The 13,128-nt window shown below is 32.9% G+C and overlaps 3 protein-coding genes across 13 annotated transcripts; 2 read left to right on the plus strand and 1 right to left on the minus strand.

Annotated features, from left to right (window-relative positions):
* Window positions 1-101: 101 nt before the first annotated feature.
* Window positions 102-1,113, plus strand: LOC136342802 (actin-related protein 2/3 complex subunit 3-like). Its single transcript, XM_066288960.1, has one exon. It carries the CDS (start codon window positions 227-229, stop codon window positions 758-760), a length of 534 nt encoding a protein of 177 aa, XP_066145057.1. The 5' UTR covers window positions 102-226; the 3' UTR covers window positions 761-1,113.
* Window positions 1,114-2,837: 1,724 nt separating this feature from the next.
* LOC136342801 (protein tumorous imaginal discs, mitochondrial-like) lies at window positions 2,838-5,449 on the plus strand. 3 transcript variants are annotated; one of them, XM_066288958.1, is made up of 9 exons: window positions 2,838-2,991; window positions 3,169-3,383; window positions 3,608-3,850; window positions 3,903-4,044; window positions 4,097-4,255; window positions 4,303-4,496; window positions 4,545-4,758; window positions 4,867-5,000; window positions 5,134-5,272. In XM_066288958.1, exons 1-8 carry the CDS (start codon window positions 2,838-2,840, stop codon window positions 4,962-4,964), a joined length of 1,419 nt encoding a protein of 472 aa, XP_066145055.1. In that variant the 3' UTR covers window positions 4,965-5,000; window positions 5,134-5,272. The 3 variants fall into 3 exon arrangements, with proteins under 3 accessions (XP_066145055.1, XP_066145056.1, XP_066145054.1); XM_066288959.1 differs by having other exon boundaries at window positions 4,867-5,009; window positions 5,134-5,261; XM_066288957.1 differs by lacking the exon at window positions 4,867-5,000 and having other exon boundaries at window positions 5,134-5,449.
* Nab2 (Nuclear polyadenosine RNA-binding 2) lies at window positions 3,368-11,722 on the minus strand. 9 transcript variants are annotated; one of them, XM_066288948.1, is made up of 13 exons: window positions 11,469-11,720; window positions 11,096-11,138; window positions 10,303-10,686; window positions 10,083-10,244; window positions 9,904-10,029; window positions 9,613-9,859; window positions 9,428-9,563; window positions 8,930-9,372; window positions 8,555-8,722; window positions 8,356-8,505; window positions 7,603-7,793; window positions 7,355-7,549; window positions 3,368-3,869 (listed from the first exon to the last, which is right to left on the minus strand). In XM_066288948.1, exons 1-12 carry the CDS (start codon window positions 11,505-11,507, stop codon window positions 7,359-7,361), a joined length of 2,280 nt encoding a protein of 759 aa, XP_066145045.1. In that variant the 5' UTR covers window positions 11,508-11,720; the 3' UTR covers window positions 3,368-3,869; window positions 7,355-7,358. The 9 variants fall into 9 exon arrangements, with proteins under 9 accessions (XP_066145045.1, XP_066145046.1, XP_066145053.1 ...); XM_066288949.1 differs by lacking the exon at window positions 3,368-3,869 and adding an exon at window positions 5,838-5,865; XM_066288956.1 differs by lacking the exon at window positions 3,368-3,869 and having other exon boundaries at window positions 7,177-7,549; window positions 10,083-10,241; window positions 10,303-10,356; window positions 10,414-10,686; window positions 11,469-11,722.
* Window positions 11,723-13,128: the final 1,406 nt, after the last annotated feature.

Consider the following 13,128-nt stretch of genomic DNA (forward strand, 5'->3'; position numbering starts at 1 on the left):
GTCTCTGTCTTAGGAGAACGGAGTAACAAAGATAGAAACAAAACCCAGCTATTCCGTTTGTGATGAAAACAAATAGATGGCGATAAAACTGCGTCAAATCAGGGAGTCAACACTTCAAAACTGTGACAGCAATTCATTAGTCATATAATTAATAATAAAAAAAGTAAAAAAACAATACTCCACTTGTTAATTTATTTGGGTATTTAATTCTGCTATCGACTACGCAATGCCGGCCTACCATTCCAGCTTCGTGGAGCCCCAGCAGAGCGTGGGCAATATGGCAATACTCCCCATCCGTACATCATTTCGGGGCCCAGCCCCCCTGCAAGTCAACGCAGACCAAGACATAATTGACGAGGCTCTATACTACTTCAAAGCGAATGTATTCTTCCGCACTTATGAAATAAAATCTGAAGCCGATCGCTTACTCATCTACATTACCTTGTATATTACCGAGTGCCTAAAAAAGCTGCAAAGATGTGCTAACAGGAGTCAAGCCCAAAATGAAATGTACACTTTAGCAATATCCAGATTTAATATTCCTGGTGATGCAGGATTCCCTTTGAATTCAGTCTACAGCAAACCAGGGAGTCCAAATGAAGTTGAATTCATGAGGGCATATCTCACTCAGTTAAGGCAAGAAGTGGGTATGAGAGTGTGTGATAAAGTGTTTGTGGAGAGCGGGAAGCCGAGCAAGTGGTGGCTGTGTTTTGCCAAGAAGAAGTTCATGGATAAGTCTCTGTCAGGGCCAGGGCAATAAGGAAAGACTTTTTATTAATTGAACCTCCTTGAAGATATAAACTACATAAAAAATTGAGTATTCAATATGAATAATTATTGTTTAAAATCCACTTGTTTCTAGTGCCTCAAATTTCAAAAAATTTAATGGAATGGTTATGGAAAATATGTTTTGCAGTTAATAGACCTTGTATACGTAATACAGTCTTCAGGTTCAGCTCAGTATCTAAAATGAAGCAATAATGATACTATGAGGATAACTTATGTGAAAATAAAGCTTTTATTTGACTTCTTATACAAAGAATTGCTTAAATGTACATTACATATTTGCAGGAATATTCTCCAAGTTAAAATAAAAACCTTTTTTTTTTAATATTATGATAATGTGTTTTTTAAAATTGTCAGATTTTATCCAAGTATTTCAATGACATTCCAACAGAATAGATCTGTTGGAAAAATACACCAAAAGAGTAACTTTTGTGTACATAAATTTTCAACAAACCGACTAAAAAACTAAACTTCTATTTTTTCATATTTCTCCATGTGCAAGATTAAAATTTAAATTCAATCTCTTGCACATCTCCAAACAAAAATTGTTTAAAATGACTACTACCAACTAGAATACACAGACCAAATCTGTTTATTGACTACTGAACTCTTTCAAAAACATCAGCATTGTTTTTCTTAATAACTCCTAATATAGTTATAACACCATTTTTCTTATGACCTGTATATTTAAGCATCATCCCATGTATTGGGAAATAAAAACTACAAGTACACATAAAATTATATAAAAATTCTAATGTGCTGGTGGGGAATTCCAAGAAAGAAATGCTATGTATCTGTGACAGTTCTGTAGAATTTTTGATTTAGAGAATATGCATAAAAACAATTTTGGGATGAAAACCCCATTTGTTTTTTTTCTACTCAAAAATGTATAAGTGCATAATGTAAAACGAGTCAATAATTCTTAATAAGATATCACGATAGGTCAAAAATCATTCGGAACCTTCCACGCAAAAGTTATATTTGGAAGAGCATTTTATGAACTATTGTAGGCAATAAGAATAACTATATTATTGCTTCGTAAATATTACTCAAAGCCACAAACTGCATTATACTGCACTGAAGAGGATTTTTTTTAACTCGCGAATTCAAAATAAAGCATTAAACGCGGTTTCAGTGCAAACGTGTAGCAATGAGATCGGATAAACATAAAAATGCTGCAAAAAACTTGTTACAACAATTTGAATTTTGACCCAATCACCTTAAAAAAGTGGCGGACTTCATATTCTTCTAAGCAACATCTATTGATGATTCATTTCATGACATGATTAGGTAGATTGTGCTTCTTATGAACCGCGATATCGATTCCAACGCGGTGAGTTAAAAACTGGGTCGTCAAATGTACGTTCTTCACTTAAATGCGTGACATTTTAAGTTAAAGTACATTATCTACGTCGACGCACGGTAATGTTAAGCAAATAAATAATGCTTTGGACGTGAAAATATTTATTTTGAAATTTTTCATTGAAGTTATTAGTAGACTTTTGACATTAACACCCTTTAACAGGTTATTCCATTCAAATCTTCCATCTGTGATGGAACACAACAGATCTGATGTACAATATATATAACAAAAATGGATTTTTTTTATATTTTCACTGCACTGAAAGACAAACTGTAACGTGTGATGAATTATCATAATAAGAAAAAACAACGTTGATTATGGTTATTTACTAAAACCCTAAAATACACATTATCAAGAAAAAATGTAGTTTCTTGGAGTCTACGAGAATCTAAACAAATTTTAAAGTCTTGTAAACTGCATCTCACTCCCCATGTGACAAAATTGGCACGTTACTGGTTACATGTAAATATCAAACATAAGGCGCTGTAAGACAGTAACTGATTACAAAGATTAACACGCTGGAAATACCGGTGACTCTGGAAGTCACTGTTATCGCTCATCACTGACTTAAAGTCAACCTTATCAATTTAATAATGGCGGACTGGTTTGAGGGCTGCAAAATCGGTAACCTTTGAGTTTCCTTCGGTTTGCTATTGCGAATTTCGTTTTCATTTTCGAAAAGTGCGGGATGGCAACTTGCCGAAATATCGTCAGTTTACTAGGGTTGCGCCAAATTCACATTTGCATCGTTCCCCAGGTCCCTAAGAAGGTCAGGTTTCTCCATCATTGCCGAAATGTAAATGTGTTCACAACCAAGAACGTCGCAAATCATGTACATAACTGTGAGTTTTTTTAAGTTTCTATTACGTAAAAGCACTGCTATGCTACAATAAATATTCCACTTCTAAAGTGGGCTCTTAAAGACCTTTCTGAAGTTTTTATAACCTCAATTGAAATTCCTACTTTGTCCAGCCAATTCTCATCATCACATCATTTTAACAAAAAGGTCTCGTTTTCAGATAATAAAGACTTTTCAAAAAGAAATTTTCACAGTACGAGTCTGTTCAATGCTGCCAAACAAGACTATTATGAACTGTTAGGAGTTGGTCGTAATGCGTCTTCGGCAGAGATTAAAAAAGCATATTATAAACTAGCCAAAAAATATCATCCTGATGTCAATAAAGATGACCCACAGGCTCAAAAGAAATTTCAAGAAGCTTCAGAAGCTTATGAGGTACTTCATAAGAATTTATTACTTTCAGTACAATATCCTTAATCCAAAGCAATAATTGCCTCATTAAGTGTTTCACATTAGAAAATAATTAGGTTTACTAAAAAAAAAAGTCAGTTTGATAGCATTTGAAAAGCAATTTTAACTAGCTTTGGTACTGAAGGTTTAGATTACAGAATTTTCAATATAAAGGAATTATACTACATATTATTTATTTAATCATGTAGATTCTTGGGGATGACGCGAAACGTAAACAATATGATACATGGGGCTCCACAGCAAGCCATCCTGGGGGGATGGGGAGCACTGGCAAAGCACATGGTCCTCAAGGTTTCAGTCAGCACTGGGAATATCAGTCTACTATAGACCCTGAAGAATTATTTAGGAAAATATTTGGAAATGCTGGATTTTCTAAATCCCCTTTTGAAGATTATGCAGAGAGCACTTATGGTTTTGGAGAGGCACAGGAAGTACTATTTTAATATTTGACTGAAAATTTAGAATAAAACCAGAACATTGCAGGTAGTTTTAAGGGTTACTTTTAGTCAGGCAGCTAGAGGTACAAACAAAGATGTTACTATAAATGTTGTTGATTATTGCCCTAAATGCAAAGGATCACGTTGTGAGCTTGGTACCAGTGCTACAAAGTGTGCTTATTGCAATGGTAAGTTTTCAATTCACCAATATGATCTTAAGATTAATTTTAAATGATTCAGGGACTGGCATGGAAAGCATCACAACAGGCCCATTCATAATGAGGTCTACATGCAGATATTGCCAAGGAACCAGAATGTATATCCAGCACAAATGCACAGAATGTGAAGGAAAAGGATCTACAGTGCAGAGAAAAACTGTTACTGTACCAGTCCCAGCAGGTGATTATTCTTTATGTTAGGTTCATATATTTCAGAGATCTCTGTAGGAATTGAAGACGGTCAGACTGTCCGAATGTCTGTTGGAAACAAGGAAATGTTTGTCACATTTAGAGTAGACAAATCTAATTATTTTAAAAGAGACGGCCCTGACGTCCACACTGAAGCTGATATATCTGTATCTCAGGCTTTATTGGGAGGAACAATTAGAATACAAGGATTATATGAAGATCATGTGTTGCAGGTAAAATAGTAGCTGACTCATTTTCTTGTTAATATATGTTGTAAATAGATCAAACCTGGGACATCATCACATACTAAGATCAGACTCTCTGGTAAAGGAATGAAAAAAGTCAATGGTTTTGGTAATGGAGATCATTATGTGAATTTGAAGATTAAGGTTTCAAAGCAGTTGAATGATAAGCAGAAGGCTTTAATACAGGCTTATGCAGAATTGGAGGATGACACACCAGGGCAAATATTTGGAGTCACTTATAAAACTGACGGTAAGGAAACAATGTAGGGCTTTCTTTGTGCAAATTGTTACGTATGGATTTGTCTGGTCTACCAGTCCTTTGTTTCAGTATAGCTGAAAATAATTTCTTTGTTAACAGGGACTGACCGACCAGACGAAATGCCATACGCGGGCGTAGAAGAAAAACAGGAAAAAGAGGGTCTTTTGAAGAAAATTAAAAATGCAATATTCGGTTGACGCGAGTAATTCTCTTAGTAAATATATTCTATTAAGGTGCAAACTGTAATTATTTTGTTCCTTTTTGTGATATAATATAATACAAGTTAAGTCATGTTATTACGTAAATAAATGAAATTGAAATATTTAGGTTATTTTGTGCAGCAATGTGAATTCTAATTAATTTCAGGTACTAAAATATGTAGTACGAGCGAAAATGAAGACCTTCTCGATACGATACGTTTAGCACTGGAAGGTAAGACCAAGGAACAGCTGCCTGGCAAAACTAAATTAAACACTAACGATGATAATAGGGAGAAAAAAGTGAGAAGTAGAAATAAGGCAACTGTGAAGAATGAGGAGCAAAGTGATGTAGAAAATGAAAAGATTCAAAAAACGAATTGATTGTAATAAATTTTTATAATACATTAATAGATCTACATTGCGTAATTATACGTTAAAGCCTGTAGAGTCCTAAAATTATAAATAATACTTGTTTGTTTATAGTTTTTTTTTTCATTAATAACAAAGGGAATAATGAAGAAATAGTAGCAGAATTTATTCTCTATAAGTAATCTTTAAAAAGTCCGATTGTTAACTGCGTTAACACCAATGAGTACGGTACTAAATTAACGCAAGTAATGATTCTTTTAATTTGAATAATTCCAGTAAATGATATAAATTTACTAAATTGTCATTCTAATGTGAACATACGTATCATTTGAAGTGCATATTGACCGATTGGACAACAAAATAAACTGAGCATCAAATTCCTTTTAACTTTACCCATTTAACCATTTATTTTATCTCTTAGACTTTTATGATAGATAGCTATAGAGGGTATCTCTGAATTGACTACATAATACTTGACTGAAAATAGTGTTCTAAAAAAACTTACCTATACAGGGTGTCCCATTTAAAGCTGTGATTGAAAATTAGTCAGAAACAGTAAATTATACGAAAGTTTCAAATAAAAATTGTGCATTAAAGTGGGGGACATATCATGAAGATAGTGACTTTAAGCCAAAACGTCATTTCAAGGAAAACTTTTTTCAAATGGCAACCCTGTATTTTTCTTATATATCATTGTAAACCTTCAAAAAATGAAAGTCTTATTTGAACAACTTTTTTGTAGGAAAGAAGTTTTGCAATGCATATTCTCTTTAAAACTTATAACAATTCTTCTATCTAATAAACAAAAATTATTTCTATGAAAAAAATTAAATAAATACTTCGCACATTTAACATACCGGTAGTGTTTGCTATAGTTGTTATTGATTTGAGTTTAATTTGTTGTAAACCGAATAATTCTTGGTCTTTTAAAATTGAACATGATTCTATCGCTGAGAGGGTTGACATACTTTTAGTATATAGATTCTGCGAGAAAAACGGACGTATGCTGGCAACGAAAGTGGTACCTTGAATTTGCAATTTTTCTCCCATTTCACTAAATCTGGAAACATCGCATGTAACGTTTTTAAAATCGATCAGCTGTACCTTTACAAAAGCCAAGTCGTACCGATATCACTTTGTAGATGATTCAGTCGAATGTTGGCGTGTCGATGAGCAACGTTTTTTTAATTCGCGCTGTGCTAATAATGGGAATAATCGGGTTTTCTTTTGTTTCAAATACTAGTGAGTTACGCTGTTAGTATATCTATGACTTAACGAATGAAAATGGGCGGTGTTCAATTGTCATTTTGTGAGTGACAAAATATGTTGCTGACGTGATTTTGGCTCACGCTTTTTATGCTATGGGGTGAGTTCAAATTGTTTCTTGTAGTTCACAGTTAAGTTTTGTCAAGTCAATGAAAACGATGCAATTAGAATTTTAGTTTAAAGTCGAAATTATTTTCAGTTTTGGCTTTTTTTTAAGGTACCTAGACCATTTTTGAATGTGGTTGAAGAGTGATATCGCAACATGAACTGTTTCGAAAATTTTAAATAGTTTTTGTTTGTGTTTCAGGTCTTAACTGTGCCAGCCTCTGATTTTAATCGAAATGAATTCGAAACTATGACCATTTGGAAGGTTTTTTCACAAATTAATATTGAACTTTTTTCAGCAAGAAAAATAATTTTTATCAGAAATTAATATCGGGGTTTTTTCAAAAAATTAATATTGAATTTAGATATGTTACGTTTGGTGTATCGAAATCAAACAGATTTTATTCCGTGTGTTGTATTACTCGTTGTTACGCAAAACGTTTAACTCTGTATGAAGTTTAAGAAAAAGTCTAGTTTCTCTCTTTTATTAAAATTATTGTACCATTAAAACATCTCTAGCAGTATCCTTCACAATCCAACACCGCATAACAGTATTCTAGGAGAAAGGCGGAGGGTGCAATAACACTCAAAATCAATTTTATTCACAAAGCAATAATCTAAAATGGTTAGAAAACTTCTATTCGTACCTTATTATTTAGCGGTCCAACAACTTAAACTCTTCCCTTTAACCGCCTCCACGTGAGAAAAAGCACAAGTTCCCATATTTTTGCAAAACAGTCCGTATTTGCAAGGCTTGGGGTGATAAAACTGACAACTCAAGCTAGTACAATTGGGGTAGAATTTGCAGGTTTGTCCCACTGATGATATCAAAATTTTGGGACCTAAAAGTTAAAAGTTTAAGAAAAAAATTTATAATGTATGCAAATTAACTTGCCAGAAATGGCAGATTTGGAAACGTGATTATAAACGCAATCCCTTTTAGTGCAGGAAGGGCCGAATTTACAGTTTGGGTGCAAAAACAGACATTTGTCTCCGTAACTACACTGCGGAAACATCTGACAATTTTCCGCGGGATGCACAAATTCACATTTATCGCCGTGCCTACACGTAGGCCAATATTTACATCTAAAAAACAACACATTTTTAAAACAAAATTTAGTTAAAACTTGCAATCTAATCATAATCTATACGTTTGAGACTTATTATTAATTTTTCTTTTTACTCATAAGTAAATATTGTTGGATTGGTAGAATTGCATTTCCTCAGTTAAAAATGAATTTTACATTCATCCTTAATTAACGGCCCGGGCGAAAACCTTTTTTAACGTTTTGATAGAAAAAAGTTATTAGAAGAAGTAGAAGTAGAAGAGTAGAAAAACGAAAATTTACAGTTAACTGAAATGGATGGAAGGTAAACATATAAAATCTGTGAATCTTTTTATTGGTTGGGTTTTCCAAGTTTTGCACTTAATGCCATTATTAGGTTAGGTTTTAATATCCAGCTTAGTATGTGTATGTCTTGATAGGCTAAACTCGAGTAATACATCCAATAGAAAGATTTTTAAGATTTAGTCTTTGAGGTTTAACTTAACTTTTTTGAGTCTCTTTAAAAAAAAATTACTATTTTTACAATTTTTAACAAAAATCGAGCCTACTTATAATAAAATTTCCAAAAACTGATAAAGTACCTTTCTTTGTTTTTAATAGACAGAGGTGCTCGTACAATGGGTAATTTATCAGGAATATCTCGTCTAGAGCTTGCTTTTTTCGACCCCGTCCTTTCTACTTTATCGAAAATTATCGGAGACGGGCCGCGTTTTTTTGCATCATTGTCGTGTCTAAAATTTAAATTAGCAATAGTCCATTACGGAGTTATAAATACTGTACCTGGATGTGCTTGGCAATGCTCTTTGAAATCCTAGTTTGTCGGCGCCATCTAACGTAATAATAAATTGTTGTTTTTCTTCGCGCGTAACTCCCTCAGAACTGTTCTCTTTCGCTTCTGTCTCGTTTTTACTATTGCCCTTTGAGGAGGGTACGTAATTAGGAACGTCTCTAAAAATGACACCATAAGCAATATACAGGATGGTTCAAACAGTTTTCAAAGGAGTTTTGAAAAATATGTAAAATGAAAGTTTCGCATTTCCAAAACTACTAGACTTCAAATGTACACAAAATTGTCATTCATTTGCTCTCTAATGATCTAACTAACCTTAAGAACCACAACAAAAATTTAAATTTATATGGAATTTATAAGCCTACCTGGCACCCCTGTTTGCAGTTTTCACCATTTGTGGAATATACTCCCCATTGCTGTCATATGTGTCACTGCAAAGTTGCAGCCTGCTCCTGATGTGATTTGAAGATTGCCTCACAATTTCTTGAAATTTATTATTCTCAAATCTTGGAAGTTTTCTACTTAATTTGGCGGTTTTTTTATTTAGGGACTTATTCAGCTGTAACTCTGGGTCTTTTCCAACTTTTGGAGTTTGTGCCACACTTCGTTGGGCATCAGCTACAGCTTTTAAAAGCAAGGTTTTATTAGGTTGCACCACATAACTTGGTATGACGCGAGGTTTGATTTTTATGGCGCTCTGCACGTCTCTCACCACCAATTTTTGCTCCTCTTCATCGCTTTTGTTGGCGGGAGGTGGTTTTTTTACTACAGCAACCTTTGACTGAACTCCCAATCGGTTCAAAATGCCCTTAAATATTTTGTTTGATAAGAGTGGACACTGTTAAGTTTATTACTGTTATTACCTCCTTTTTTGCATCTTTATCTCTGTCAGAAGCTCTATCATTAATCTCCAAAGGACTCCTGTCTCTAATGTGACTGATATTTCTTTCCCCCAATCTTCCATATCTCTCAGATTGTTCCCTTTCCCTAGTCAGGCTTCTATGATTAATGTAAAGACATCTTACAAGGACATATAAACAATAACTACCTGCCAAATCTATCCCCTGGGTGTCTGTATCTTGACCGTGACCTCTCAGTGCTACTAAAATGTTTACCCAATCTATCCAAAATTGAACGTCTCTTATTTGGATCTTGTCCAATAGGAGACCTCTTCCTCAGTTTATCTTTTTCTGTAGACCTTTCCCTATTATCTCTATCAAATCTTGGTTTCTCTGAGGGTTTTATGTTATTTTCAAAGATGATTCTTTTGTGTTTAGGTTTCGGACCCACTAGACCTGTCTGTTAATAATGACTAATGAAAATTAAACTTTCAACTTACTTTCTCTTTCTGGTGTATAAGAGACATAATCATTTTCAGCAGACTTTCTTGCATCTGCCTCATTCAAAATTTCATTTTCCAAAACCTTTATAAATCTTTCATTAGAAATCTTGTTTGCTTCATTCACTAAAACAACCACAAAAATGCTTATTAAAGCTGAAAATACACAACTAATTTACCATTTTCTAACTTCAATTCAACATTGCTGCTCTCCTCGTCACTTTCAACCAAAAGCCCAAGGCGACTTTTAACATTCCTAATTTTCTTCTCAATGTCCTGAAGCTCTTGCTCATTTACACTGTCTGCAACCTCTGAGAGTAAGGGAATGTCAAAATTATCTTCTGAAATAAAATCATTTCAACCTTATGATTTTTTTAATTTCTTACTTCAGTTTTTTACCAATAGGTACATTTGACAGATTTTCCCTATCAACAGTGATTTTTCTAGTTGCAGCTAGGTTATTCACAAGAGGAAGATTATCAGTCAATGAATTACTTTCTTCACTATTACCCGACTCCCTCTTTACTTTCTTATGAGACTTTTCCCTCTTCAATTTCAGACTGCTCTTATCATCTGGCAATTCATTACTCTTCCTTTTGATGGCTTTCTTATATATATCAGGGTTAGTAACAGTCACTTCTTTCAGTTTTTTCAGCACAATGTGTAACCAGTTAACAAAAGTGGAAGTTTTTGTTGACAAAAACAGATTTAAGTCCTCATTCATCTGTGATTTGGTCCTTCGGTTAGCTACCATCACCATAATGTAATCTGGGAGTTCATCATCTGAAATTTAAGTTTTAAGACTTTTTATATGAAGCTGATATTGCAATTTCCTGTTGGGTCACAGTAGTTTTTGTAGACACACTGTACATATCAATGTATTTTGAATTGAAAAGTTTTTATTGTGAAATTATGTTTTTATTTGTTACCTATATATGGTTGATATGGCCATCTAAGAAAAGGTGTCTCTTAATGTGCCAAGACACTAAATCCTTATTTAAAACACATCAGCATATATTATATACTATTAAAAATTATAATACACTCTACTAGAAAAATATGCATCTCATTGATATGTATTTAAGAGGGCTCCCTGAAAACTCCTAGTAGTGTCATACAGATATGTATGAGATGACTTAAAATGTTAAGGTTGTGTTTAAACATTAAAACATTTACTAATATATTTACATACCAACATAGCATTCCAATTCCGTCAACTTGGCCTTAATGGCACTCTGCAAGGATTAAAAAGATCAAAATTGAATTCTTGATTTATATAATGCATAATGCAAAACATGATGTATAAGAATAGCATAGAAAGTTAAAAATATATAAGATTTTTATGTGTTTTATTATGTAAATGTTATGCGGTGCATAAGCCCTATATATATATATATATATATATATATATATATATATATATATATATATATATATATATATATATAACCATAAACTCATCCTTTTATGTTCTATACTATCTTATACATGCTATAAAACCAACTTTAGAAAATATATTTCAAAATTGCGGAAAGGTAAAGGAGATCTAATCAAAAAAAGCCTACCCTCATTTTCTGCCCTACTTCGGCTCCAATACTCTCCATATCGGGTACGTAAGAGGAATACTTCTAGGAAATAAAATTAGTACATATTTCATCCAGAAATTGGTGTTTTGTTTTTAATTAATTAAGAAATACAATTGACAACGTCAGAGCTGACATTTCTAAGTTATTTCGCTCAGCCTGGACGCAGTGTTTCTTTATTAAACTCTCTTGATATAACAAAGACAGATTTATTAAAAAACGAGAGATTATACTGTAAAATGACTAAACCTCATTTTTATTTTTATAAGGTTATATATGTGGTGACGTAATTGATTTCCGACGTATGATCAGTGTTACCAATCAGTATTTGGCATGTCCAGAATTGCAACATAACCTAGTTCCTATTTCTAAAAAAAACCCAAATATCTCATCATTATTTTATGGATTTTGGTTAAGAATTTGTGGCTTATTGAATTTTCGTTCAAAGGAAATTAACAGAAATATGTCTACAATAAGCGGTATATTTATAAGACGTGTTACCTAGCAATTTTTTAAATAACACGATGGCAAAGAATGACAATAAATAGATGCAATAAAATGGTTTTGTGTTGTAGGTAGTTCTTTAATGCGGCTTGTTCGATTTATTTTAATAAAAATATTATGTTGCTCTATTCATTTGACCGTTATTTACTGTTTCATAACCAATGGTCTTGAGAATTAACATATTGTGAAGAGGCATTCCTCAATTACTGAAATTTGTCACAAATCAAAGAAGTGATGAATTTCCAGACCCACATCTTCACTCTAGAGACAGTAACTAATACACAAGCTGACCTTCCAATAAACAATTCTAATTGTTGAGTATGGATGAGAGAAACGTTACTTTATAATTCATGATCTTATCACATTTGTAGCTCATAATCATGTCTTGTTGGTTTAAGGCACGAAAATTAATGTATTTTATTACTTATTAGAATTGTGGATTTTCTTGAAGTGAAAATGATTATACATTTTGGAATTAAAACTTCCTTACCAAGGTTAGGATGTTGTTTTTATAAGTACAGTCGGTGCAGAAAGTATTCGTACAGAACGCAAAATTATAAAAACGATCGATTTTATGCTATAAAGGACATCTTTACAAGACAAAAAGGAACATATAGAGGTTCATTTATATTATTCACAAATATTTTTAAAAGAAAAAGTAAGTTTAATAATTTTATTATTTAAATAAATATAGGAAACTACAAAATAATCACGAATTCAGACGCAATAAGTATTCGTACACATGTCAAAAACGAAATTTAAAGTAACAAATACGACTCTAATAACAGTTTTAGTATTTTGTAGGATAACCTCTTGACTTTATAATTGCCTCTAACCTTCTGGGCATAGAATTAACTAAATTTCTTGTAAAATTTTCCGGAATTTTGTTCCACTCTTCTAAAAGTGCAACTTTTAATCTCTCCCTTGATTGAATTGGGTGGTTTCTAATTTTTTTTTCCAAGTAACTCCAAAAATGTTCGATGGAATTAATATCTGGCCACTGAGGAGGAGTTTTCAAATATTTTGGGGTGTTATAAAGGATCCAGAGCCTGGTATTTATAACAGTGTGCTTAGGATCATTGTCTTGGCTAAAGATATAGTTATCCTTAATTCTCATTTTTGTTGCACTTTGTAGAAG

The sequence above is a fragment of the Euwallacea fornicatus genome, chromosome 13 (genome assembly GCF_040115645.1).
Source record: "Euwallacea fornicatus isolate EFF26 chromosome 13, ASM4011564v1, whole genome shotgun sequence".
NCBI lineage: Eukaryota > Metazoa > Arthropoda > Insecta > Coleoptera > Curculionidae > Euwallacea > Euwallacea fornicatus.